Raw genomic sequence first — 26,941 nt, forward strand, 5'->3', positions numbered from 1 at the left:
CCCTCCTGCACTGCTGGTGGGAATGCAGACTGGTGCAGCCACTGTGGAAAACAGTATGGAGATTCCTCAAAAATCTGAAAATCGAACTGCCTTTTGACCCAGCTATCCCACTTTTAGGAATATACCCCAAGGACACCATAGAACGGCTCGAAAAGGAGAAATGCACCCGCATGTTTGTGGCAGCATTGTTCACAATAGCGAAGATCTGGAAACAGCCCAAGTGTCCGTCAGAGGACGAGTGGATTAAAAAGCTTTGGTACATATATACTATGGAATACTACTCAGCCATAAGAAATGATGACATCGGATCATTTACAATAACATGGATGGACCTTGACAACATTATATGGAGTGAAATAAGTAAATCAGAAAAAAAAAAAAAACAACTAAGATGAATCCATACATAGAAGGGACATAAAAATGAGACTCAGAGACATGAACAAGAATGTGATGGCAACAGGGGCGGGAGGTTGGGGGGGGGGGAGAGGGTGAAGAAGGAGAGAGGGGTTAGGGGAGGGGAGGGGCACAAAGAAAACCAGATAGAAGATGACAGAAGACAATTTAACTTTGGGGGAGGGGTATACAGCACAATCAAATGTCAAAATAATCGAGATATTTTCTCTCAACATATGTACCCTGATTTATCAATGTCACTGCATTAAATTTAATAAAAAAAAAGAAAAAAATAACTTAATTACTAGACAGTTTTTAACATTGCTTATAGGAATATCATCATGTAAATGTGGAAATAAATTCTTCAGTTTGTCCCAACCTGAAGAAAAAAAAAAAAAAAAAAAGAGATCCAGTCAGCACTAATTTCCCAATCCTCCACACCTGTTAGGGGCTTCCCTGCCTGTTGTGTTTCTCAGTGAACACCAAAGGCCGTAGATAAATGATAGCAAACTTTGGTGTAAATACAGTGAACTATATAATTCAGTCTTAAAAAGGAAGGACATCTTCCACAGGCTACAGCATGGATGATCCTGGAGGACGTCATGCTGAGTGTAGTAAGCCAGTCACAAAAACACAAGTACTGTGTGAGTCCACTTACATGAGGTTCCTAGAGTAGTCACGTTCATCTGGACAGAAAGTACTGGTAGTTTCTGGGGGGCAAAGTCAGAGGATGGGGAAGCTGGAATGACAAATTACTGTTTAATGAATATAATTTCAGTTGAACAAGATGAAGAGTTCTAGAGATGGATGACAAAGATGGTTGCAAACAATACGAACGAACGTAATACCACATTACAATGGCAAATTAAAGAGTTTTATGGTACATGTTTTTTTTTTTAATTTATTTATTTTGAGATAGAGGAGAGAGTGAAAGAGAGAAGAGAGAGAACTGGGGAAGGAGCAGGAAGCAACAACTCCCATATGTACTTTGACCAGACAAATGTAGGGTTTCGAACCGGCGACCTAGCATTCCAGGTCAATGCTTTATCTTCTGCGTCACCAGTCAGGCAGACTTTTCTCTTGATCCACTGGTTAATTTGATTATGTTGTGCTTGGTCTGGTTCTCTCTCTGTTTATTCTGTTTGATTTTTTTGAATGCTAAATTTTTGTGTTTCTGGTTTCATCTGATTTTGGAAAATGACAGTCCGTTCTCTCCTCTCCTATACCTTCCTTCACCCATCCTTCCTCTGACTCCAAATACATGTGTCATAGGCTGCTTGATGCTTTCCCGTAGGTCACTATGAATGTGTATTTAGACCTCCCTGCCCTTGCTCTCTGCTTCACTTCTTCATTTGTTTGTATTAACACAGGCTACAGCTTACTCATCTTGCTTCTGTAATGTCATCTACACACAATCTCCTGGGTACATATCTCTTATCACAAAAATAATGAAAAAACCGTATGCTGGATGCTGAGTTTCTTGCTTAAGTCGGAATTTATTTCTTAAATGTATCTGCTGTTTCTTTGCAAAGGCGAACATCAGATCATTTCACATTTGCTCAGGGAGTGGCTAATATCTTTGTGTTTTTCTTTCTTCTTGCAATGGTTGTTTACATGAATGTCTTTGCTCAGGATCCTACATGAATGGAAGTTTATAAAGTAATGAACTTAATAATATTCTAAGGTAGAAGGAAATTCCTAGAAGGTGCATTGTTGGTTGTTGATGTCATTGGTTTTTCAGGGTGAACAGGTGTCACGTGGCAGCTACACCCAGTTAGAGGGAGCCTGATATTTCTGACTGCCTGTGGATAGACTTGTTTTCTTCATTCCACTCATTAGGACTTTCCCCTCTGGTTAATGATTCCAGTCTGTAGACATAGATTCATGTTTACATTGTTGCATCCTTTAAAGACTTTGTTTTACTGGACCACAGGGGCATTCAGTATTTTCTTACAGCATGATGGTTCATAGCTGTTCTTCCATCTCCTTGCATTTTTTATTATAACCGTGCTCATCCTAATGAATATTATCATCATTGTTGTGTCATGCAGACCTCGTGGGTCCCCACTGACTGCAGACCCTGTCTGCCTCTGTTACCCCCTGTCTCAGGGAAGCTGACTGCTCTAGGGAATTCACAGGAAGGAGTCCACAGATCTGTCTCTTGTTCTGCACTTTGCCTGGCGACTCATGCTAAGCTTAAATCACACTGTATACATATAAAGCTCTATTGCCTGTGTATGCAGTCCTCTCCTGTGGGTAGATGAGGCCTCTCTTCCTGGGGGGTCACGCATCTCTTCTTTTGGCCAGGGTCAGGGGTTTAAGAGACACAGAAGGAGGGATACTCGCATCACCCCATTGGTGCAATTTTTTGGTCCAGGGAACTTCCTGGCCTGCAAGGCACATCCACAAGCCCCGCCCCCACCAGTACACGCTGAGGTGGGCGTCTCCTCTTTCCTTCTGTGGGCCCTCTCGGGGGGCTGTGTTGGGGGGTTCCTGCATTTTGTAATGGCGTGTCGTTGAACTCCCCGTGTCCTTCTCATGTGCATTTAATAAATGTTGGTGAACCTGCCCAAATGCTGACTTGTGCTAAGGGCCCTAAAACCCAGGACCTCCACTTTGGGTCCTTCCTCTGAGGGTGGCAAGGCGCGGAGGGACTTCCCACAGGTGCCGAGGGCTCCGCCTGCCCACCATGTTCCTCAGAGGCTGCCTGTGCCCTCTCCTCCCACATCTGCCCCGAGTAGCACCCGGCCACCTGTCTCCTCCACGGTCGGTACTGTCTACTCTCAGGACCGCCCTCCTGTGGCTGTTTCATCAAGTGATATTCTTCATGTATGTCTCAAATGTAGCACCCGGCCACCTGTCTCCTCCACGGTCGGTACTGTCTACTCTCAGGACCGCCCTCCTGTGGCTGTTTCATCAAGTGATATTCTTCATGTATGACTCAAATGTCTTGAGATAGGTGCTTATATGTATTTTAATCAGTTAAAAATGAGCACACATTTAAGGCAAATAATTTTCTGTGGTTTTTACTTCAGCTTTGTCCTATTTGTGCTCATGCATAAGGTAACTGCATCTAAATGCTAAGCTTTAATAATGATCTAAAAATTTGTGGCAACATTATTTCAAAGACAATTCTTACCCATTAATATGCAGTAGACTGATTATGTCTTCTATGGTTGTCATTAGTTTCTGGTTTTAGTCTATGTTTTTATGAGTGTTGCATATTGTTCTATTTTTTAAATATTAATATTTTGCTCCATCCTGGTGCATGGAAAACGTTGACTAGGGTCTGAGTGGAGGGAAGTCCAGTCTGGCAAAGACCTGGGCCTCAGTCCCTGGATGACAGAGTCACAGGCAAAGTTTCTGGGCTAACAATAAGCTTCTCTCCATTGGGAACGAGAAATGCAGGGACTCTCACTCACCTGGCATGTCCTGCAGGGACGAGGAGCAGCAGAGACAGGCTCTGGTCCAGAGGTTTCCCAGGAGACCCCCCGGGAGGCCTCAGCACTCCTTCAAGGATCAGACAGAAACCTGTGACTATGTGAGGGTGAGAGTCCATGTTCTCTGTTTTTTGTTTGTTTGTTTGTTTTACATTGGATATCGCTCTGACTTCCCACAATGGTTTCCGTGTGAGAAGATGGTAACCTTCAGTGTGGGCTGGCCTGGCTTCTACAGTGTAGTGTCCCTGTGTCATTGCTCTTGGTGGCTCTGATGTTGCCTTTCCCTTACTTGTCAGCTCCCAGCAGACTGGGGCAGGTGTTGTCCTGTCCTCACTCCATGCCTCCAAAGGCCCATCTCTTAGGGGACAACTGGCATCTTGCCGTCAGGGTCCTTACTTTCAAATCACCGCCCAGACTTGTAAGTCCTCAAATGACCTTCCAAACAAAGATTGTGTCTATTTTTTGGAGGGGGTATGAAAGGGTGTGTCTTGCACAAACGTCATTAGCAGAAGGTAATTGTAAGAAGTTTTATGGGTTTTTTTTATGTTGTCAGAAAAGATATCAAGGGGACTTTATAACGTCCTTATACTGATCAGCACTGAGGTCAGGGAGCTCATTACCTTTCCATGAACTGTTAGGATATCTTTACTGTCTATATCTTGTTTTAAGTTCTTAGATTTTGCTTTACACTTTAAAATTTATTTTGTACTTGATGGTGCATGATCCTAACGTGTAATCTGTGTGCTGTATTCTCTGACAGCATCCAAACAGGCCGATGCTCGTCCATGTCCACACAACCCAGAGAATCCCAGTCTCACCACTGGGTCACCGATCAGGAACCCGGACGTGACTTCACAGACCACCCAGCATCTGGCAGCACAAGGTTTGGGCCAAGACTCCAAACTTACTGTCCAGACTCCCAGCAAGAGAGATGCTCAGAACTTGAACCAGACCAGCGAGAACCCCACAAGAAGCCCAGACTCAGCCCCTGCCCATCCCCTAAGAAGCGCTTGCAGGTACGAGATGTGGGGTTTTTACAGACTGTCCATTCTCCAGCCAGTCCAGCCAGTTAGACCTGCAGAGAAACCTCAGGGCCCTGTCCTGACACCAGCTCAGGGACAGCGTCCTGGCACGCCTCCCCGTAAGGGCCCTCTCCTCAGGACTGTCCCGACCTGAATTGGGCCCCAGGTGACACCGAGTCCCCAGGTCCCAGGCCGGCCCCTCTGCATGGTCTTTATGAGGTCAGACAGGGGCCTGTGGAGCTCCAGGTTCATAACTGCTCCTTTCGTCCCTCCTGCTTAGAAGCCAGCCTTCTTGGTCACAGCCTAACCTTTCCACAGAAGGCACAAGGATCCTGTACCTGGGTCCCATTGAGTGTCCTCTGTGAGAACTTTCAAGTGTCCTCATCTTCTGAAGACAGCAATGGCCAGTGAGACACCCCAGGACACAAAGACTTGTTCTCCAGGCTGGGTGACCTGGAGCTGACTGTTGACCTGCGGAGGGGACGTCACCAGGAGCAGGTTCTGCTGGTGATCAGAGAGTCCCCTGAAGGTCTCGTAGGACAGGTGGTGGAGACCCAGATCATGCTGGGGACAAACACATCCCATGAGTGCATCTTTTTGTGTGTATATAAAATGTTCTGCTATGAGATTTTGTGTGCGGACGTTATTCCAAGTATTGGAGTAACAATTTGGAGTTTTTTTTATTTTCTTCTCTTTCTTTTGTAAATATTGTCAAATGGTTATGTAAAGTTGTTATAATTACTGAACTTTTGAAATATGTAGGTGAAGTGATATTACACATGATAGTTTTTTTTAATAAACTGTAGTTTTATATGTAGAAGTAGCATATGAAAAGTTTTGTGTTTTTTTTATTTTAATCAGTTGTATGGAAATGTAGTCTTCTTGCATGAGGAGCCCTTAAATCTAAGGTGAACAGTCAGGTCTGTCTGGGTCGGCAGAAGGTGAGCCCTGCCTGTATTGAGGACATGGGGAGTGGACCAGCAGGGGGACCCACGTACAGCCACCCTGCCAGTCCTGAGGGGACTGTCTGTGCTGGTGACTTCAGTGGGAAGCAGGACAGGAGTCTTCTCATGACTTTGTACCTTTGTTTATGAAATGTTATATTAAAGTTGTGTTTTACGGTTCTTTCCAAGATTAATAAAGTACTGCCAAAAATCTTAGTATATTTGTTTTTTATTTTTAAGCCTGTCTGGCCATTTTAAACTAATGACACTGTTATGAATTCTATTATTATTAATATTGAAAGTAAAATAACTGTGGAGGTCAGGGTGAATGGTGAGGGAAATCCGTTGGCCCCTAAGGGTGTGGGTGGGGATCATATCCCTAGGTTTTCTAGGAAATGTGTTACCGAAGGAAAAAGGAAACAGGAGAAGACAAAACAAACAAACAAACAAACAAAAAAAAAACTTGACAGAGTCCCTTCAGGACAGGCCATGGGACAGAACAGGTGAGAACGTGTCTGCAGCAGAGACACCACGGATTTCAGAGCTCGGCCCCTGATGAGAGACAGGACTCCTGACCACACCTGGCGGGGATCCCCCCAGACTGGGATGGAGACACCAAAGCACCATCACTCTCTCAGACCCTCTGCCAGTGCCCCTCCTGCCTCTGTGCTTCCCAGTCCCTGGGACTCACAGTCCACACCTTCAATGTCACTCACACATTTACAGGGGTATCTAGGTGATGTCACCCACGGAGCTCCCACACCAGATAGAACATGGGTGCAGCCAGTGTGTGTCCTCAGAGTGTAGCTGTGATTCGATTTACCAGCTGTCTTCCAGGATAAATGACAGTGGAACTCAGGACAAATGCGTGGCCCCTAGGAGAAAACACTAAATGTTTGGGGACACTGGAAGGAGAGGACCTGGCTGCTCTGTGGACCTGACCTCAGCGTCCCTCTGGCTTCACCGTCTCCTGCAGGGCTGGGCTCTGCTGAGCTCCCCGGACACTAGGATGTGAACTGGCCTCATTCCCTTCAACTTCTACAGTCACATAAAAGCTTCTCTTGACTTTCCCAGTTTATTGTGTTGATATTTATCTCATGCCCCTCACTTGGCTTTCTTTTTTATCTCTGTCTGGAATCTATCAGCAATTTAACTGCTCACAACCAGAGTCAGATCTGTGGTGTCTGACACCATGATTGCCAGTTACCCGGAATCCTCAGGGGCTTTTCCTGCACCAAGAACACGGAGTGGGGGACGCATCAGAAGGAAACCAGGGCTTCTCAGAACCCGGTCCCTGGACAGGGTTGTTCGGTGCAGAGTCACCAGAAACGCTTTGCTCATAAACAACACTGAGGTGTTTTGAGGACTCATATTGTACAAGCACGCTCAGTGTCAGGAAGGCAAGTCCTTCAGGATCACACTGCTTAGTAACCGTAAGAGTTCCACCCTGACCTAGGATTCCGGAACTGTCTCTAGGTCTCCCGGAAGCCCAGCTAGGGAAGGGAAAGCTTTATGTCCCAGCTGTGTGTGGGGAGCCTGGGAGGTGGAGCTCATGGTGGGCGGGGCCTAGGTCTCTGCCCCGCCGCCAGGCGTTTCTGGGACTGCACTTCAGCTCATGGAACTGAGTTTCCCGTTTCTTCCCGTGGAGTGCGGTGGGTGTCAGGGAGGCTGCTCCTAGCCCACTTCAAGTTCAGTGATTTGCAGACTTTAGGGTAAAAAGCGAGGTGTGGTGCCAGTTATACCGACTGCAGAGTTTTCCTAGTTACCTTGAAAACAGTTCAAGTCAGTGTTTGTGAGCAGGTCCTGTGAGTGCGCAGGCGCGGCTCAGGGACCCGGGGCAGGGGCGTGGGCGGTGCCTGGGTTCTGAGCATCTGTCCTCCTCTGATACAGGTTATAGGAAGGGGAACTGGAGCCCGAACCACCCAACTTTGCGCTGGACTGAATTATTTTAGGAGTTTCTTGCTTTTAGGCTTCTAGCTCTGCATGTACCTTTTATGGGACCACAAGAAAGCTTTTAACTTTTTGTTACTATTGAATAATGGGGAATTTTAAAATAAAATTATAAAGTGGATTGTTGTATTAGAAATAACCTCCTAAATGAGGTGTGAGCTTTAGAGATAGCAACTGTCACCTTGAACCTTGAAAAGGATACCTGTTATTGTCACAAAGGGAAGAGTTCACAGCTTACACTCAGCACAAAGTTGTAGCAGTGGTCTAAACAATTCCTGAGAGGAAACTAGAACCAAGAATAGCAACTCGAATATGGAATTTAGTATATGTGCTGCCGAAGCGAGCACTCGAATATGGAATTTAGAAGGAAAACAAGGCCGAATGATTTCTTCAACGTTGCTGCATGTCCCTGATCACATTAGGTATCAGGCAAATGTTATTGACATCTTCACTGAAGACCTGGCCCGTTCACTCAGAAGCCCACTGCTGCCAAACCCAAAGTTTTACTCTCTGAATTGTGTTAAACATAGCTCTACCTAGTTTATCTTAACCATCTAGTGCCTGTCTGCTGTGCACACTCTGTGGAAAGGCAGCCATCCTCTGCCAGCCCTAGATAAGATAAACCATGGACTGCCTGAGTCTCTTAGCTTCTGCTGCCCTTTCTCTGGCCCAGAAATCCGATGGCTGAGAAATTTCATCTCTTCAATGAAGCACTCTTCCCCCCAAGGAGTTCCTACTCTATTAACAACCAAAAAGTTCCCTTCTCTGCACTGTTACCTTTGGAAGGAATCAGAGAATTTATCCATGTGCAACCCAAATAAAGCTGCTTGGGTGATCCTTTCACCTTGTCATGTAATTGTCCTTGATGCATCCCGAGTCCCTTGATCTCTCTACAACTGCTCAACACACTCAGATGCATAGGTCACAGGAGATCAGTTCTATGGGGACATGAGCTGCTCGGAGAAGAGAGTGTGGACACAAGTTCTAGGGGTCCCAGCACAGGCACCACCTGCAGCAGGGCTGGACGGCTGCTCCCCTCTGGACTCACTGTGAAGACGGTGTGGTTCCTGGCTAGGCCACCAGATAGGTCTCAAATTCAGTACTTGCTCAGGATCACAGCTGAAGTCAACTACAGCTTGTGGGCGAATGATATATGGTCTTAAGCAGATTAGAAATGCAATAATACAAACTGATTTTATTCTAGAAAATGATTGTAAAATATCTCAATATAAAAATGAGATGACAATGGTGTCCCAGACCTCAATCTGTATATTTATAAAATTTTTATTTGCAACTAAGTGCCTACTATGTGTAATAACTTGGTGTACACATATCAACACATTGGTACTCATGACTCCTAAGATAAAGGCACTAAGCTACTTCCACCTTTGAATCGAGGAAAGTCACACAAAGGTTCAGTAACAAGGGCTCAAGGGCTGTGACAGTGGAAATTAAACCCATGGGGTTGTCTCCATGGTCCGAGCTCCTCACCACTAATCTGTTCTCTTTAACTGTTGTTCTTTCTCCCTTCCACGTCTCCCTGCCTGATCACAACTTGTCACTCCAGCCAGGGTGCCAAGACATTTAATTCTGGCTGCTCACCATTTTTCCCGTGACCTGACTGCCTCCACCCTGGTAGCACAGCACACTCACTTGGGGAGATTTACACAATAACAGTGTATTAGTTCCATCTTTGCTCATTTCACCAGTGCTGGGCCGTGACTTGGGAGTGTGCCAGTCCATAAAAAGCATGAATCATCCCAGTTATGTCTTAAGAACATTTCCCCTTGAGGTTCAGGCCAAGTTTAGGGTTGGTTGAGGGTGATAGACTTCTAAACCCTGGGAGACCTCCTTTGTGAGAACTTGCATTTTACTTGGGGAAGTGTACACTAACTTACTGACGAGAAAGCCTATCTGGTGTCTGACAGGTTAGGAGATTTTATCTTGCTGGAGATTTCACAGCTACGGTGGGGAGCACAGGTGTGGCTGAGGTTGGGGAAGGAACAAGTCCATCACTCGGGACTCAGCTGAGTGCAGGATGGGCCTCTGGTATGGACTCCTGCCCACTTAGTCCAGTCAGACGCATCGTGGTAAAAACAACCAAATCCTTGGCCTGGAGGGGCAGGGTACAGAGACAGGGCTAGGACCTTGCAGTGTTCATATTGGGTGCTTATGACAAGGCCCTCATGGCCCTCAGCACCCTCTCCAGTGGAGTGAAGGCCTCTGCGGTCACCACCAGGGCACAGATGGAGACAGGTGACGTTGGTGAGCCCCGTGAAAGGAGCTGTTGGAGAAAAGGGACAACTGAGGAGAAAGGCTGTATCTGTAACCCACCTGCCAAAGAGTGCAGACTCGTATTTCCACGTTTACAAGTGCGGAAGAAAAACTGGAACTTCACCAGCACGGATTCTTATTGGCAACAGGGTTTATTGTTTAATATTTACAAGCAATAGTCTATTGAAAAAGTTTAATTTCTTATAAAATTCTGCACATAATATTTCCAGATTATTCTATCTTGTATTTATATACCATATTTTCTCAATGATTATTGTTCTCAAAATTCCAAATTACATGCTAAATAGTATTTTAAGGCTCTCTTAGAGTTTGTTTTTCCTTAGACTGAGCTTTCTGGTGTGAGATCTAGCTGAAGCTTTCTCCACTTCCATTTTAGGACTGCTGTCACTTCAGTGTGAGAACTGTTATGTTGACTATAAAATGAGTGGTTGCTGAAGACTTCTTCCATGACACTGAGAGTCTTTTGTCCAGTCTGAATGCTCATATGGGCCACAGCATCCTCTCTGAATAAGGGGTTTCTCACCAGTTATCACCAAATCACTTCTCACGGATAAGTTATTGGTATTTCTCGAGAGGTTTCAGCCTCTTTTATCCTGTTCTAGTGGTTATTCTGTCACTGAGATTTCTTGTACAGACCATGCCCAGAGTGTGGCAGAATATTTGTTCACAGTGATTACAGACTTCGGGTTCTCCTAAGCAGGGTTTGCTCCTGTTGTTTAGCCGTAGGTTATAAACAGAAGCCTCCTACATTGATTATAGACCTAAGAGGTCTCCCCTGTCTGAGTTCTCTAGTGTGAAGTTTAGAGCTGTTGCTGAAGACTGCATTCCTTCTATTTCCAGTGAGTTCTCCTGTGTCTCCTAGGATCAGACCACTGACCAGGTTGTCATACAACGGAGTCTCTTCCATACACATTTGCATATGTCAGAAGAGTAAGGATGACTGTGGGATCTTCTACAGTGATACAGTGTTTCTTCAGTATGTGAGTCCTCGGGTGTGTATAATGTCAAAGCTGTGATTGGCTTTTCTTCTATGTTTGTTACACTTTTAATACCATGTCATCTCAGGTCAGAATATTTACTGAAGGCGTTCAAAATTTTCTCTCCACTGTGAGTTCCTTCATGTCGTCTAAGGGCAGAGCACTGACTGAAGGCTTTCCCACAGAGATGACATCCGTATGGTTTCTCTCCAGTGTGAGTTCTCTCGTGTCGTCTTAGGGCAGAACACTTACTGAAGGCCTTCCCACACTGTCGACATCCGTACGGCTGTTCTCCAGTGTGCGTCCTCTCATGCTGTCTGAGGTTAGAGGACTGACTGAAGGCTTTCCCACAGAGATGACATTCATATGGCTTCTCTCCAGTGTGAGTGAGGCTATGTTTTCTAAGGTCAGAGCTCTGAATAAAGGCGTTCCCACAAAGATGGCATTCGTACGGTTTCTCCCCAGTGTGAGTCATCTCGTGCCGTCTAAGGCTAGAGCAATTACTGAAGGCTTTCCCACAAAGATGACACTCATATGATTTACTTCTGGTGTAAATTTGCTTATGCTGATGAAGGGATAGCTGGTCAGTAAGGGATTTATGACACTGTTTGCTGATACAGGCTTTCTTTTCCATGTGGTTTAACAAATGTTGAGTCACTGTGGAGCTAGGATTGCAATCTCCCAAATCATTACATTCATAGGGATCCTCTGGAGCGTGAGACTTCTGCTTCAGGGAGGAGATGAAAGGCTGTTAATGATCTGCCCTCATAAGTTCATAATTCAGTTCTCTACATGAGCACTAATCTTTTAGTGACAGGACCCAATGATAATCTTTCCAGTGTCACTTGCATACACAGGGTGTGTTATTCCCCTCCACACACAAAGATTTTCACTTTTGTAGCACCCCAACTGCAGAGTTCACAGATTAACTGAAAAATTCCATGTTTCAAAGACAAGGCATACAGCATTTTTCATGCAGCTGTCCTTTTTTATTAGGATCTCAGGTTATAGTATTGAGCTTCGGTTAATTTTTCACTAAACTCTTACCACCTAAAACGTTTTTCTCCATCTGCCTAATCCCAAATGAACATAAATCAGGCTGTTGTGCTCAGTGACTGCCATCTCACTCCCAGATCTTTAATTTGGATGGCCAGAACCAACATCCGTGAAACTTACCAGTGTCATGCTTGTATGTGTGTCCTTTCTGCTAGTATGTTGTGTGGCTATCATTTCCTGTTTTACAACGGCACTTTCCCTGCCTAAAATAATTGGGGAAAAAATATCAGAATGGTGTAAATGGAATAAAAATGTTAAAAAGCACCAAGTCCATGTGAGTATGTCTCAAAAACTGGCATTTTGATGGGGAGTACTCTAGGAAACAGAAACACATTCCAGGGCATTGACAATTAGTAAAAATTTTCAAGATTAAAATATGAAAGAGTGAAATGGAGATGAGATGTTGGTAGTTAGGAGAGGGAGAACGTTCTGAGAGGTGGATCAGGACGAGAGTTGTTATGTGGAAGTTTAACTTCAATAAGCACATGGAAATCACGTCCCCTAAAACCGATGGTAGGAGGACACATGAATCTTGGTTGATACATGCATGGAATAATGACAACATCTGAAAAATGTTGCTTCTTGTGCTTCAGCCTCATTTTGGATACTATCACTCACTTCCCCAGGTCTCCACTGGTCCTCTGAGGACACACTCAGGCGCTGAGCAGGCAGCCCCTGGTCCTGGAGCCCACCCCGCTGCTCACCTGCAGCACCTGCACTACTCAGCTCCTCCTGCTCCAGCCGGAAGGGCACGTCTGACCTGCAGATCTGGTACCCTGTTTGTGAAAGAATGGCACAGGGTCTGGGATCTGAGCTAGTCAAAGTGCACTCTCATCAAGTCCAGCACCGGCCACTGAGGTGAGGAAAGAACACTGAGGCCTCCCAGGAAACACCACCCTGAACAGAGAAAACAGTGAAGGACCTTCGCCAGGCCGGGAGGAAGTCAGGTCATGTGTCCAAGACAGTGAGGACCTCTGATGCTGACGTCCATACCCACATTCAAAGACAGAATGCAGAATCCTCAGTCCTTGCACAAATGGAGAACTTCAATGTCTCCAAAGTGGGCTGAATGTTATTTTCAGACACATAACAATAAACACAAACTCCACAAGAATAATCAAGTTCTGTTATTTTTACTACACTGGTCTCAGGCTTCAGCATAGTGACAAGAACAGAGTAATTATTTAGAAAATATTTACTTCTTTTTTTTTTTATAGAAATTAAATGTAACGGGTGACACTGACCAGTAATAGTACAGTTTCAGGTGAACATCTCTACAGCATTTGAACTGCTGACTGTGTCATGTGCTCATCACCCAAAGTCACTGTATATTTGTGCATATTTTGAAAATATTTAATCTGTTTATGCATTCAAAAATATTTGTTGAGTTCCCAGTTTTGCTGAGTGTTAGAGATTGACCAGTAAGAAGGACATTAAATTGTAATCAAGATTACGTTCTAGTGGGTGATAAACTAGATGCAAGTCTACGAAAGGAGACGACTTTCTTTCCTGTAGTTGTAAGGTCCGTGACAGAATAAGGTTTGAGAGTGGAGGGGCTGTGGGAGCCATTCCAGATATCTGCTCACTGGATGGACAAATGAATGCCTACCTGCCTACCTATACACGTACACAGACTCACCCAGGGAGACCAGATATCTGTTCCCTGAATGGACAAATGAATGCCTACCTGCCTACTTATACACGTACACAGACTCACCCAGGGAGACCAGATATCTGCTCCCTGAATGGACAAATGAGTGCCTACCTGCCTACTTATACACGTACACAGACTCACCCAGGGAGACCAGATATCTGTTCCCTGAATGGACAAATGAATGCCTACCTGCCTACTTATACACGTACACAGACTCACCCAGGGAGACCAGATATCTGCTCCCTGAATGGACAAATGAGTGCCTACCTGCCTACTTATACACGTACACAGACTCACCCAGGGAGACCAGATATCTGTTCCCTGAATGGACAAATGAATGCCTACCTGCCTACTTATACACGTACACAGACTCACCCAGGGAGACCAGATATCTGCTCCCTGAATGGACAAATGAGTGCCTACCTGCCTACTTATACACGTACACAGACTCACCCAGGGAGACCAGATATCTGTTCACTGAATGGACACATGAGTGCCTACCTGCCTACTTATACACGTACACAGACTCACCCAGGGAGACCAGATATCTGTTCCCTGAATGGACAAATGAGTGCCTACCTGCCTACTTATACACGTACACAGACTCACCCAGGGAGACCAGATATCTGTTCACTGAATGGACACATGAGTGCCTACCTGCCTACTTATACACGTACACAGACTCACCCAGGGAGACCAGATATCTGTTCACTGAATGGACAAATGAATGCCTACCTGCCTACTTATACACGTACACAAACTCACCCAGGGAGACCAGATATCTGTTCACTGAATGGACACATGAGTGCCTAACTGCCTACTTATACACGTACACAGACTCACCCAGGGAGACCAGGTGACCGATGTTCTCCAGCATCACGTCTCTGAAGAGCTTCCTCTGGGATGCGTTCAGCAGGGCCCACTCTTCCTGGGTGAAGTCTACAGCTACATCTTCAAATGTCACTGATTCCTAGAACATCACGGACGTTCTGGTTTAGACAGAATGGTCCCCACCAGTGTCCAGAGTAGGGCTGAGATGGCTGCACTGAGGACGGGGTGAGGAGCTGGGTGTATGGACAGATCTGAGTCTGGGTTCCTGTCATTCCTTCTCAGTGCTGAGCTGCCCCTGCCTCTCAGACACATCAGAGAGATGCGCACAGCCTGAGGTAAGAAACCGTTACTAAAGAGTATCCTATGAAGTGTGGAGTAATATAACCTGGAAATCTTCCCAAGCTGATCATTATGGCTTTCAGACACGGTTATAAAAATTGCTCTTAAAACTTCATAACTAAAGCCCTCTTCTTAAAGCCAAGTAACTTTACAGATTCATCAGTAAGGCAAACAATAATCATGGTTTGCCACTTTTAAACCATGACTCTGGTTACACCACTTCCCTAGGTCAGCAGTTTTCAATTTTCTTTTTACTTCATGGCACACATACTAATTACTAAACTTCTGTGGCACATGGATGGCTAGTGTTGGCTGTTGTCAATTTTTTTATTTGAAAATCTAAGAGAAAGAGGTCTGTACCCCCAACTAACTAGTCAGGTGCTGCACGATTTAACAGTGGATAGAGACATCTCAGTGCACCAAGGCTGCAGGCTCGCCCCGGTCAGGGCACACACGAGAAACAACCAGTGAGTGCACAACTGAGTGGAACACCGAGTTGACGCTCCTCTCACTTCTTCCTTCTTTCTCTCAAATCAATGGAAAAATGAAAAGAAAAACATCCCCACAGGGTCTTAAATTTCACCCTACTCTTCTCCCTGTTCTGCACGTGCAGCCACAGTTAAGGAAACAATGCTCGCTATACACGAATTCCAGTTACCAAAATGAAATAAAAGGTTAATCACAAAAAGGCAAAATGTGTGATCATAACAAGAATAATGAAAATTTTAGTTATCTTTTTTCAAGTTTCCAAAAGTGAAAATACATTATATCAGAACCTGAAAGTTAAAACTGGAAAAAAAAGAGTGATTCCTCATGCTTTCCTGGGCCTTCAAGCTGTTCCAGTCCACCCCCAGGGCCTGTAAGCAGGAGCGACTGGCCCCACCTGCTGAGACCACTGTCTCTCACTGGACAGCGATGTCCCACTCCTCCTCATCTCTGCTCACCCCCTACACCCCTGCAGCCAACAACATGATTAATGAGTGACTTATTTCCCAGTGAGACCATGGACTGAGTGAGAGGAGGAAACGTCTCTAATCTCTTCTGTTCATACACAACCTCCTGGAATTGATCAGTATGATGTTAGGAAGAGTATTAGTTATTGGGGTGTTCCTGACCCATTCCATCATCCAGAGTCCTGGGGACGTTCTCCGGAGCTCAGGTCTCTGAGTACCTCTTGATAGCTACACTTCGATGCCAGGAGGAGGAGCCTGCCCACAGCTGTCAATACTGGTGTCGTTTCAGTAGGAAGAGGTATTCCCTACTCACCAGTGGCTGCATGGCCAGTAACTCAGTTATCAGATGTCTTTCTCTGGGTTTTCACTCACAGACAGTCCAACCACTAAGCAGGCAAACCTGAGGACAGAGAAGGAAGCCATGAAACCCCAGTCTGGTGCACAATTTCCAGTCTCACCAGTCACGAAGCCCCAGTGACTTCCCAGCCAAAGGAACAAGCACGCAGAGTATGCTACAAGAAACACACATAGGACTCTCCTCTTCCCCCGGGGCCAAAAGGAAGAACACTCTGACTATAGCTAATAATAAAAAACAGAAATATGGAAACCTAATGGACACAATATTCAAAGTATTGAATTTTATGTTAATTAGGCCACAGCATCCAGAGTTTGCAATTCCCTCCCATAGCAACCCTTGACTCACATGTAGACTCCGGTTTCCACCTACAGGGAAACACTCTGGGACTTCTCAGCTGTCATTTCTTTGCCTTCTGCACCAGCAGGGGTTTCCACCCTCCATGGAGTCCGCCGAACTCTCACTCTCTTCCTGCTCAAGCCCCTGACGGATTTGGATACCAAGCAACTAAGAACCATTTTATGATGGAGTCCATCAACTCAACAATTAGTCCATTTGGAGGGAACAATGGCCTCCATCCTGCTAGTGAAGATCATAAATTCTCCAGCATCAGAAGATAGCAGGAGAACATATGTGAGTCACAGAGGTGCTGTCATGAACTGCCTCCGTCCTCTAGGTCAGGGTGCCCAGAGCATGCAGAGTGGCTGGGAATCTAGTGGTCCAGTTCATCCTCTCATAAGGCAGTAGCCCTGTATTTCATTGCACACGTGTGCATGCACATGTATGTGCATATGTATGCAGTACACACAAATGTGAGAGCTCCTCACTGCATGACCGTACTCTTCATATCTATGAGTCTTTTATATATTATGAATAACAGTCCTTTATCAAATGTGTTTTGAAAATATTTTTTCCCAGTTATTTCTTTCATGGATCATATTTTTGGTATTGATCTAATCTAAACACCCACGTCAAACCTAAAGTCACCTAGATTTTTTTTTTTCTCTATCTTCTTCTAATAGTTTTATAGTTTTGTGTTTTATGTTTAGGTTTATTATATATCTTCAGCTAATTTTTGAAATGGGTGTAAGTTCTGTGTCCAGATTCATTTGTATGTGGCTTTCTAATTGTTGCCCTCCCCATAGGGAGGACTTTCTTTTCTCCATTGTATTATTTTTGCTCTGCTGTCAAATGTCAGCTAAACCCACACAAAGACTCTATCTGTGTTGCTGTATTTCTGGGCTCCCTGTTGGGTGAGTGAGTGTAATGTCTCCACTCTAGGAGCCGGGATGGCTTCTATGTGAAAACTGCCGTTCCAAGTTCACCAGGGAATCCCTCAAGATCTTCCTAAGTAGAGTCCATACATACCCTGTAAGGCGTCAAGCACACATCTCCATAGTTCAGAATGTTCCATGAGTTTCTTCCAAAGCTTACAAACCCTGCAGGGGAAGAAAACTGACATTTATCTCCAAAGCCAGGGTTCCACCTCTGACCCCTTGCTGCTGTCCTGCATGGCTGCAAGGCCAGGAAGTGGCTGGATGTCCTGCTCCAATTGTGCCCTGAGCTCTTACACCAGGGTTATCCCTCTTAGGGTGCTTGGACTGGGCCAGCCCTATGCTCTACACCCCTCAAACACCTGCCTCTCCCCTGAGCTCTGCACTACCTGCTCTCCTAAGAAGAGAGAAAACATCTGTCTCCCTGGATACTGGTCCAGACCTAGAAACTCAGATCTTCTCTGTAATGCACAGGAAGGGGGCTGCCTCCAGCATCACAGAGACAGACAGCGTCAAGGCGGTCCCCAGCTCTGCTCTCCGCCGCTGTCTGCGTGTACAGTGAGGTGTCTGAGTGTCCGGGCACGACCGCTGGAGTCTGGGCACTGCTTCTGCTTATTTTCCTCTATGAGTCTCCCAACAAGGAAGAAGAGCTTTTGATCACATCTGAAAGAGAAACCCCAGATGAACGCAAGGATCTGGTAACTGGGAAAAGGCAGCCCAAAAAGCGCTACATAGAGATGGTTTATTGACTTGAGTTATCCAAGGAATACAGGGGAATCCAAGAAGGAAGAAAGATCTTGGAAAACTAAGAAGCCATTGGCCACAGGATGACGCTGGGTTTGGACTTCAAGGCAGATTTAGGCTGAAATATAAAACAATTGCTTTTACCTTTAGAATGTTTCTTCTAATGAAACAGGGCTTCTCTGGAAGCCCTATGAAAACAGGACAGCCCTACGAGTGGGAAGAATGTTCAGAGGAATCACTGTGCTTCATCTGTGCTTCCAAGTGGTAGGCATCAAAGGTCACGAGCCGATGAGAACTATGAATGCAGAGCAGCTGCTGAGGAGCTGGTCTTTTCTACGGAACACCGTGTGACCCTCTAAATGCCCTGGGCTAGTCATTCTGTCGAGCCGGGACAGTTCCCACTATGGCGCAGCCCAGACACATATTTCTCTCTAAACTAGCACCATGAACTCATGTAATTTAAGAACTTAATGAAAATTACTCGAAAAAAATGCACTATTAAAAAGACTAAATTATAAAAGAGGTAGGATTGAAAAGAGAATTAAAGATTAATATTCCAGGAATCCTTTGCCTTGGAGCAGAATACCATTTAAAAATTATCCAGTAATTCCAGTAATGGATGGTTTGCAAATTATTAAAAACTTTAATTAATAGAACTCCAAAGCAGAATTACTGGAATAAAAGTGAAGAATTTACAATAGAAGAAAAATGATTTGGCTGAGCTCCAAAACTTCCAAATGTGAAATAAAAACCAGTTAACAGAAGAAGCCTTACTGGGAAATAGTAGGAAAACAGACAAGGTTAGAAATCACCCACTGCGTGGATGGCAGGCTGTCACACAGCAGGAGGGAAAGGGTGAAGCGGAAACCACCGGAAGGACCAGAAAGGAACGGGAAGCAGTGAACAAGTTGGCAGGGATAAAACCCACATTACTGCTGGAGATAACAGAGACAGCGTTACAATAAATGATACTCGGAAGTAAAGAGGTAAGATGAAAACTAATCTCAGGAAACCCGGAAGAGGGCATTTACATGGAGAAGTAGAAAATAAACCAGTAATAAGCCAGAAAAGTCGGATAAAAACCTAAGTTGTAGATCCAGCTGCTCAGTGGCACTCTCAGATGAAGGAAGAGTCCTGCATCTGCACCGTATGGTTCAGCAGCTCCCAGGGACTGTGGCTGCAGAGCACTGGAAATCTGCCCGGCATCACTGAGGACGCGAAGTGTACACTCAGCCACGTGTGACCGGGGCTTACTGTATCAGACAGCACAGATGGAGAATCCCGGAAGAGGCAGTTCAAATAATTAAACTGACTCAGAACAGAAATGGAAAAGGAACTCAAACAGTCAAAAATAAGACAGAAGAATGGTGAAGAAAATGTTAATACAATAAAATTTAATGATTTTAAGATGTTGCTGCTTTGATACAACTAAAATGTCTCAAGATAGAGCAGGGAACCAGACATACTGGAATTCTATGGACATAAAAGTTCAAATTCCCTGGAGGAAATCTGGACTTAAAAATAAAATGGAAGATGAATAAATAAGAAATTTTGCAATGCACATTTTGATGTGACAAAAATCAACTTTGTTGATAGTACAGAGGAAGGGAGTGTTACATTAACACTGACTACATAGGACTTTCAAGAACATGTTAAGAATTTATGTATTAGCTATCTGGCCTCACCAGGAGGTGGCGCAGTGGATAGAACATTAGACTGGGACACAGAGGACTCAGATTTGAAATCCCGAGGCTGCCAGCTTGAGGGTGGGCTCATCTAGCTTGAGCACGAACTCAGCAGCTTGAGCACAGGGTCGCTGGCTTGAGCGTGGGATCCTAGACATGACCCCATGGTCCCTGGCTTGAGTTCAGAAGTTACTGGCTTGAAGCCCAAAGTCACTTGCTCTGCTGTAGCCCCCCAGGCAAGGCACATATGAGAAAGCAATCAATGAACAACTAAGCAGCAGCAACAAAGAGCTGTGACGAACTGATACTTCTCATCTCTTCCTTCCTGTCTGTCTGTCCCTAAAAAAAAATAAATAAAAATAAAAAAAGAACTTATTAGCTATCCAATTAAAATGGGAAGCCAACTTTACTTTAGGACTAGTAGGAAAATAAATAAATGTTAACTCACAGCACAATGTAGCAAGTGTTTATTGCTACCATTCACAACTGAATTGCACATTTAAGCGGAACTCCTATGGCTGCAGAACTAAACTCTTCTAGCTAAAAATTTCTGGCCCCCCTCACGAAGTAATTCCACCAGGGGACACTGCCATCTCTCTTGTAACAGGTAACTAGGGCTATATTTCTATGTTTGGGTTCTAGTACTTCCTATCATATCATGAATTTTGTTATTATAAAATATACACGTTATCTAAAACTATTCTCTCAATCTGATCCATCCTCTTAGTACTTAAAAATGCTATACTACTCCTCAGTCTGAAATTTGAATTAAAAAAAAACCAAAAAACCTCTCTGGACTCCTTTAATTTCCAGCTGTCCTCTCATTACTTTTTAATCTAAGGAGGTGCGCAGAGTCTATTCATCAGCAGTTCTCACCCCACCCTCTAATCCCATTCCATTCTTTTTTTTTTTTTTTTTTTTTTTTTTTTGTCTTGGTTAAATCATGGGCATCCTTCCTCTTTTAAAAAAACTTTCGATATTTTTTTAAAGAGAAAAACACAGATTTGTTGTTCCACTTATCTATGCATTCACTGGTTGAGTCTTGTGCCTCTTCATCATAACTGTCAACCTGAATATCCTTGGTTGACATTAATTAATGAGTTCATTACTTTGAGAGTCACAGATGTTACTAGTTGTGGGCTCCTGGGTGTTTTCCCAGTGAGTAGATGCTGCCCGGTTGCCCAACCCCAAATGCAGCACACCCTGTGGCTCTCTCTCTCAATCTATGGCCATATTTTGCTTTCATTACCATATGAAGTAGGATTTTCAGTCTGGTCATTGTTACTCGTCAGAGGAGACTGAGCAAGGATTCTTACATTGCCTCCCCATTTACATATTGTACTTTGTCTCTCCATGCTGTAACAGAAAGCTGTTTTCCCACCTCCATCTCTATGTATCTCCGTACCTACATACATCTATAGGGACATATCCATTTGTTCGAGCATCTCTGTGTGATGGAAAGTCACACTGTTTTGGAATAGTTATTATACCACAAGATTAATACGAATTTCCCGTTTATGTAGTTATCCCATACATCAGGGCATTCTGAATAAGTTTCTGGCTCAACTGCATTTCCTTGCCAATGGGTCGCTATGTAGAACTGCATCATTCCTTAAATAAACAACCCTTCTACCATGAAGGAGCTCATGGAATACTTTAGAAAGAATATTTCGGGTAGAATGAGATCTAGCTCTGGCTCTGACTTGTTCTTTTTGAAGGAGAAAGATGTTAAATATTGAACTAATTAATCTAGGTTTGACTGTTAATATATATTTTTAAAAGTCAGGAATATCTTTATCAAGAACACATGGAAATAGTGTCAAGTGACTAAGTAGCAATATATAAAGACGTCTATATATATTCACTATATATAAAGACGACTGGAAAACCAGAGAGACCGCATCATCGGAACCGGACACAAGGCATTGAACAGGGGCTACAGACTGCAAACTGAGAACGGAACCCGAAGAACCTGGGTGGACGCTGCCCCCCGGACCCCCGCAGACCGCCGGTCACACCGTCTTCCCGGTCCGCCTGCGCCCGTCGGCCCGCCGGTGCTCGGTCTGTTTTCAGTCACCGCCCGAGGTCCCGCGCGGGCCGCTGCGCTGCCCGCTCCTGCCTCCTGTGCGCCTCCTGCGACCCATCGCCGCAGGTCCCCGCGGGCCGCGCGGGCCGGCGCACCCGGTGTACAGCACGGCCCGGCGGGGCAGGGCGCGTGCGCACATCCAGCACCGCCACCGGCCAGCGCGCGGCTCCCAGGGGCCCGGGACAGGGAGGGTGCTCGGCACCCCAGGGGTCTCCCCGGCACCACTGCAGGGGCGCGGGCGCAGCAACACTGGGGCGGGGCCCGGCCGCGGGGCGTTACCTGACACAGACGCGGACCCGGCCGGGCCCTGGCAGCTCGGCGGCTGCTGTATGGCGGCGCTCCTGCGGGTGGCGCTGCCCGGGGCGGGTGCCGTCACGCCCCCGCGATCGTGCGCTGCGGCTGTGGGGGACGCTGCGCTGGGCGCGTCCACGTGCACATTTCCACTAGAAATACTAAAACGTACTGCAGAACATGCGACCCCCGACCTGGGAAATCTGCTTCCGGGTCGGCTGGCAACGGGGAAGCTGGAGAAGCGGGGCCTGCCAGGTCGCGCGCTGCGTGGGCCACTCCCAGGATAGCCTTCTGTGGTGGGCGGGGCCTACCGGTCCTCAGCCCCTCGCACTAGGCATTTCCGGTCGTGCATTTCCGGTCCTGCGTTTTCCGGTCCTGCGTTTTCCGGCCTGCACTTCCGTCTACATAGCCTGAGTCTCCCGCTTTCCTTCATCCGAGGGTGGTGGGTGTCCGATTGATCCGCCTTCCCCCCATACCCCACTGCAACCCTGACTCACGTTCCGGGATTCACTGTTTACAATGAAAAGTGTTGAGTTGTGGAGCCACTTCCACTAAATGCAGCGGTGTTCCCTTGGCAACAACGGGAAAGCAGTTCAAGTCAGAGCTCTTTTGTGAGCAGGTCCTGTGGGGGGGTCGCAGGACACCTGCGGCGCTACCCTTTGAAATTCTTGTCTTTTTCCTTTTAGATGGAAATGTGAGCAGCAAGCTCGCCTGTGTGCAATGTGGAAGTTCACACTGACAGCCACAGAAGTCGGTTTCCATTGTCTTCACTCTGTTGCAGGGGTTTAAGGAGCAAGGACTGGCTCTGACATTGAGGGTCCAGACATCGCTTTAAAAGAGCAAGATCACTGCTTCTATGAATGTGTATGTGTACACGTGTATGCATGCGTGTAGGCATTCCTTTCTCCTTATTTAACTTATTTAATATGTGATAGTTAACATTTCCTGAGATTTATCATCTCGAATACCTTTGAGACAAATGAAGATGACATCCACAGCTTGCATGTCATTATTTTCCAAATATATTGTAATTTCACACTTCACAATTCCTTATCTTTATTCTCAGTCATATGAAAGAGTATTTTTAATTTGAAAGATCTATTCATCTTTTTTTCTCTTTTTCTGAATGTTTCGAGTCAAGTATAGATGAGCAAACTTGTGAAAAGTGTGCTCCTTTTCTTATTTCTAGACACGTGACTGAAATATTTACTTTCTCACATGGACATTTAAAAGCAATGTAAAACTGGATTTTCAATTTTCAATTGACTCATATATACTTATAAATACCAGTGTGAAATATACGAGTTAAAATTTCCTTTGTAAATTCTGCATTTCGTGTTAGAGTATATTTGGCAAGACTGAATCCCAGCTATTCATGTTGCAGAAATTTCTCAACTATTTCCAAAGACACAGCTATCTGAGTTTCTAATGTCTAATAAAATTTCTTCAGCTTTTTTTCTTTTTTTTTGTATTTTTCTTAAATGAAAAGTGGGAGGCAGAGAGACTTTCTCAAGTGACAGGGATCCACCCAGCATGCCCACCAAGGGGCAATACTCTCCCCATCTGAGACATTGCTCCATTGCAACTGGAGTCATTCTAGCACCTGAGGCAGAAGCCATGGAGCCATCCTCAGTGCCCGGGGCCAAATTTGCTCCAGTGCAGCCTTGGGAGGGGAAGAGAGTGACAAAGAGGAAGGAGAGAGGGAAGGGTGGAGAAGCAGATGGGTGCTTCTCCTGTGTGCCCTGACTAGGCATCGAACGCAGGACTTCCACACACTGGGCCAATGCTCTACGGCTGAGCCAACTGGCCAGAGCTTTTTTCGGTGTTTTTTTTTTTTTCTTGAAATATTTTGACTCAAACGGATTTAAATTCTGGAAGATAGCATTCTCTTAAGCAGGGGGACAGTAAAAACTGCTGTTCGTGCCATTTATCCTCCAGGTCTCCAGAGCTGAGATCATTTACCCTGACCTCACTCTTCTCAGATCTGTAGAAATTGGAAACAGATTAAGATATCAAGACTATCTATGATTGGAGGTCAAGAAATCCAGATACCTGAAGCCCTCACCCCCCTTAGTTTTTCTTCATCCACCTTTTTCATTACATAAAGGTCACATGACATAGTTCTGCTGGTATAGACCATCCAGCCTCCAAACCACCTACACTGTCTAATCTTCTGTGTTTCAGTTTTACACATAGTGTGAGCTTGGTGAGACTAAAAGTCAACTGAAGTGATTCCTCTTGGGTGCACATGGGATGCATATTGTTTGCAAGTTCCCTCATTAGAGAATGGGAATTATCTAGAAAGCGTTTAACAGCCCAATTCTCAGGACTCACACAAGAACTCAGTAAACTTATCCCTCTGAGAGAACGATCCAGACATCAGTAGTTTTAAAAACTCATTAGGTGATTCTAATGTGACCCAGTCTAAACGCAGTGCTTCTCACATGCTAATGAGTGTGCATGTCACTTGGGGACATTGTTGAAGGTGATGCAGTGGAGCTGGATCGTGCCTCAGATTCTGTATGTTCAACAAGCCACAGGGTCAACCAAGCTCCTCCTTCTCCTCTGGCAAATAAACATGATTAATAAAAGTAATTAAAAAAATATTAGCAATGATTAGAAATCAGGGTAACTGTAGGATGTCATATTTGGGAAAATTTGACTAACATTTAAAAAAAAGTTAAACAAATTTACAATGACCCATAATAACCGAAATGCACAAGGCCAAGTGAATGTTCACTGTAACTTTTTCTAACTAAAATACTTCCACAGTATCAAAAACGTTTATCCCATCAAGGTGATGCTTGAAAGATGCAGACCCCATAGGCCTGACCTGTGGTGGCACAGTGGATAAAGCATCGACTTGGAACATTGAAGTCGCCAGTTCAAACCCCTGGGCTTGCCTGGTCAAAGCACATATGGGAGTTGATGCTTCCTGCTCCTCCCCCTTCTCTCTCTCACTCTCTATTCTTCTTTCCCCCTTCTCTCTATCCTCTCTGAAAAATCAATAAAGTTCTTTTAAAAAAGGTAAAAAGAAAAGATGTAGACCCTACAGGTGAGTATCTTACCCAGAGTTTCCCCAAATTCAGTCATTTACACATGGGCAGGAACCCCTGAAGGAGAGGAACTCCAGACAGAGGGCTAAGCACTCTGGTCCTGCATGCCACAGGGCACTGGGCAGCTTTCAGTAATTAGCCCAGATGGCTGCTTGGGCAGAACTCATCATTGCAAGGAAGGCAGGAATTCCAGAGCCACATCCATCCACATAGCAGCGCTGCCTTCCAGGAACTCTACGCCCAGCACTACCCCAGCCCTCACCACCGGACTGCCCGTCTGCCACCTGCTGGATCTTCCCAGGCCTTTCCTGTCAGGACAGGTAGGTTCCATATCTCGGCCTGGGTCTGTTGGAAGGATCCTCTTACCTGATTCCGGCCAGCAGGGGCAACATGGCCCAGCAGCAGTGGTTCTTACCGTCTTTGGAAGACTAGGAGAAACCTGCTGTTGCTCAGGTGGTCAGTCACCCTCGTTGTGCCTGTTACTGCAGCTATAAAGACTTCACAGGGTATGAACACTGGGATGGGAGACCAGGAAGAGCTGTTATGGGCTGCGACCAGGTGACCTCACTCACCATCTCAGGTCTTAATAAATATCATACGTTACTGCGTACTTCGGCACTATGGCTTATTTACAGACGCCCACTTTCTCTGTACGCCATTATGCCGCTATACTTTGTATTGCAAACACTTTCCCTCCCTTCTCTCCACACAGTTGGAAGCCTCACTGACCTCTGTTATGGCAATGGCTTTCTTTCCAGTAAGTTGCTTTGTCAATTTAGTTAGTCACACAGGTCAGTCAGTCCCTGCATATTGCTTATAAAACTAGAATCTAGTTCTGCATGGATTAAGGTGTGTGCTTCACCCCTCCACGATGCAAACACACCTGTTCACATGCACACACACACATGCACATGCACACAGCTAAATATTGCATTTATTCTAAATTAGAGCACTCTAATATTAAGAGCTAGAAAGAAATGTATTAGCTGATCTAAGTTGAACTTTTCCAGTAAGTATTCCAGAATAAGTTTCAGCATAGCTAACTGAAAAATTTGTTACGAATGCTGACTTCCAGGCCCCCATCCACCTTATCAAACTAAATTTTCTGGAGTGGATCTTAGGGTCTGACTGGTAAAGCCCCTTTCCTGGTTGGTTTTATGCACAATAATTATTGAGAGCTCTTGGTCTACATTCAACAGATGGAGAGTTATAGATATGTGCTACTGAAATCCAAGGAAGACAATTGTCCTGCCTGCGTCCAGTCCTCCTGATAGCAGCAGGTCTAGAGATTTAGATCTTAATTCAGACATGCTTCCTCCATATCAGGGCATGTCACTGCCCTGCACTTCCAGGAGGATTGGAGAGGATATGCCCACATGATTCAACATTCTCCTCAGATCTGGGGAGGAAAGTGTGGTCCTAGCAAGTGAGAGCTTGCAGAGAAGAGGAAGAGGTAAATGCATGCTTAGCAAACTAACTTTCTGTAGGGTCAGCACTGTACCCTGAGCAGAGCACCCTAGGTGTTCATCCCAGCGGTGAGGGGCCATTATAATTGTTAGCAGGGCCAGTGAAGCCTTGCACATATTTACTAACAAA

General features: G+C 45.2%; 1 protein-coding gene across 15 annotated transcripts; it reads right to left on the bottom strand.

Annotated features, from left to right (window-relative positions):
* Positions 1 to 8,983: 8,983 nt before the first annotated feature.
* Positions 8,984 to 22,563, bottom strand: LOC136309101 (zinc finger protein 705A-like). 15 transcript variants are annotated; one of them, XM_066237175.1, is made up of 9 exons: positions 22,278 to 22,563; positions 17,926 to 18,146; positions 17,578 to 17,648; positions 16,558 to 16,692; positions 16,168 to 16,254; positions 14,575 to 14,701; positions 12,782 to 12,853; positions 12,198 to 12,280; positions 8,985 to 11,745 (listed from the first exon to the last, which is right to left on the bottom strand). In XM_066237175.1, exons 5-9 carry the CDS (start codon positions 16,177 to 16,179, stop codon positions 11,101 to 11,103), a joined length of 939 nt encoding a protein of 312 aa, XP_066093272.1. In that variant the 5' UTR covers positions 16,180 to 16,254; positions 16,558 to 16,692; positions 17,578 to 17,648; positions 17,926 to 18,146; positions 22,278 to 22,563; the 3' UTR covers positions 8,985 to 11,100. The 15 variants fall into 15 exon arrangements, with proteins under 15 accessions (XP_066093273.1, XP_066093272.1, XP_066093263.1 ...); XM_066237166.1 differs by having other exon boundaries at positions 8,986 to 11,748; positions 22,484 to 22,563; XM_066237161.1 differs by having other exon boundaries at positions 8,986 to 11,748.
* Positions 22,564 to 26,941: the final 4,378 nt, after the last annotated feature.

The sequence above is a fragment of the Saccopteryx bilineata genome, chromosome 6 (genome assembly GCF_036850765.1).
Source record: "Saccopteryx bilineata isolate mSacBil1 chromosome 6, mSacBil1_pri_phased_curated, whole genome shotgun sequence".
In the NCBI taxonomy this organism is placed as follows: Eukaryota; Metazoa; Chordata; class Mammalia; order Chiroptera; family Emballonuridae; genus Saccopteryx; species Saccopteryx bilineata.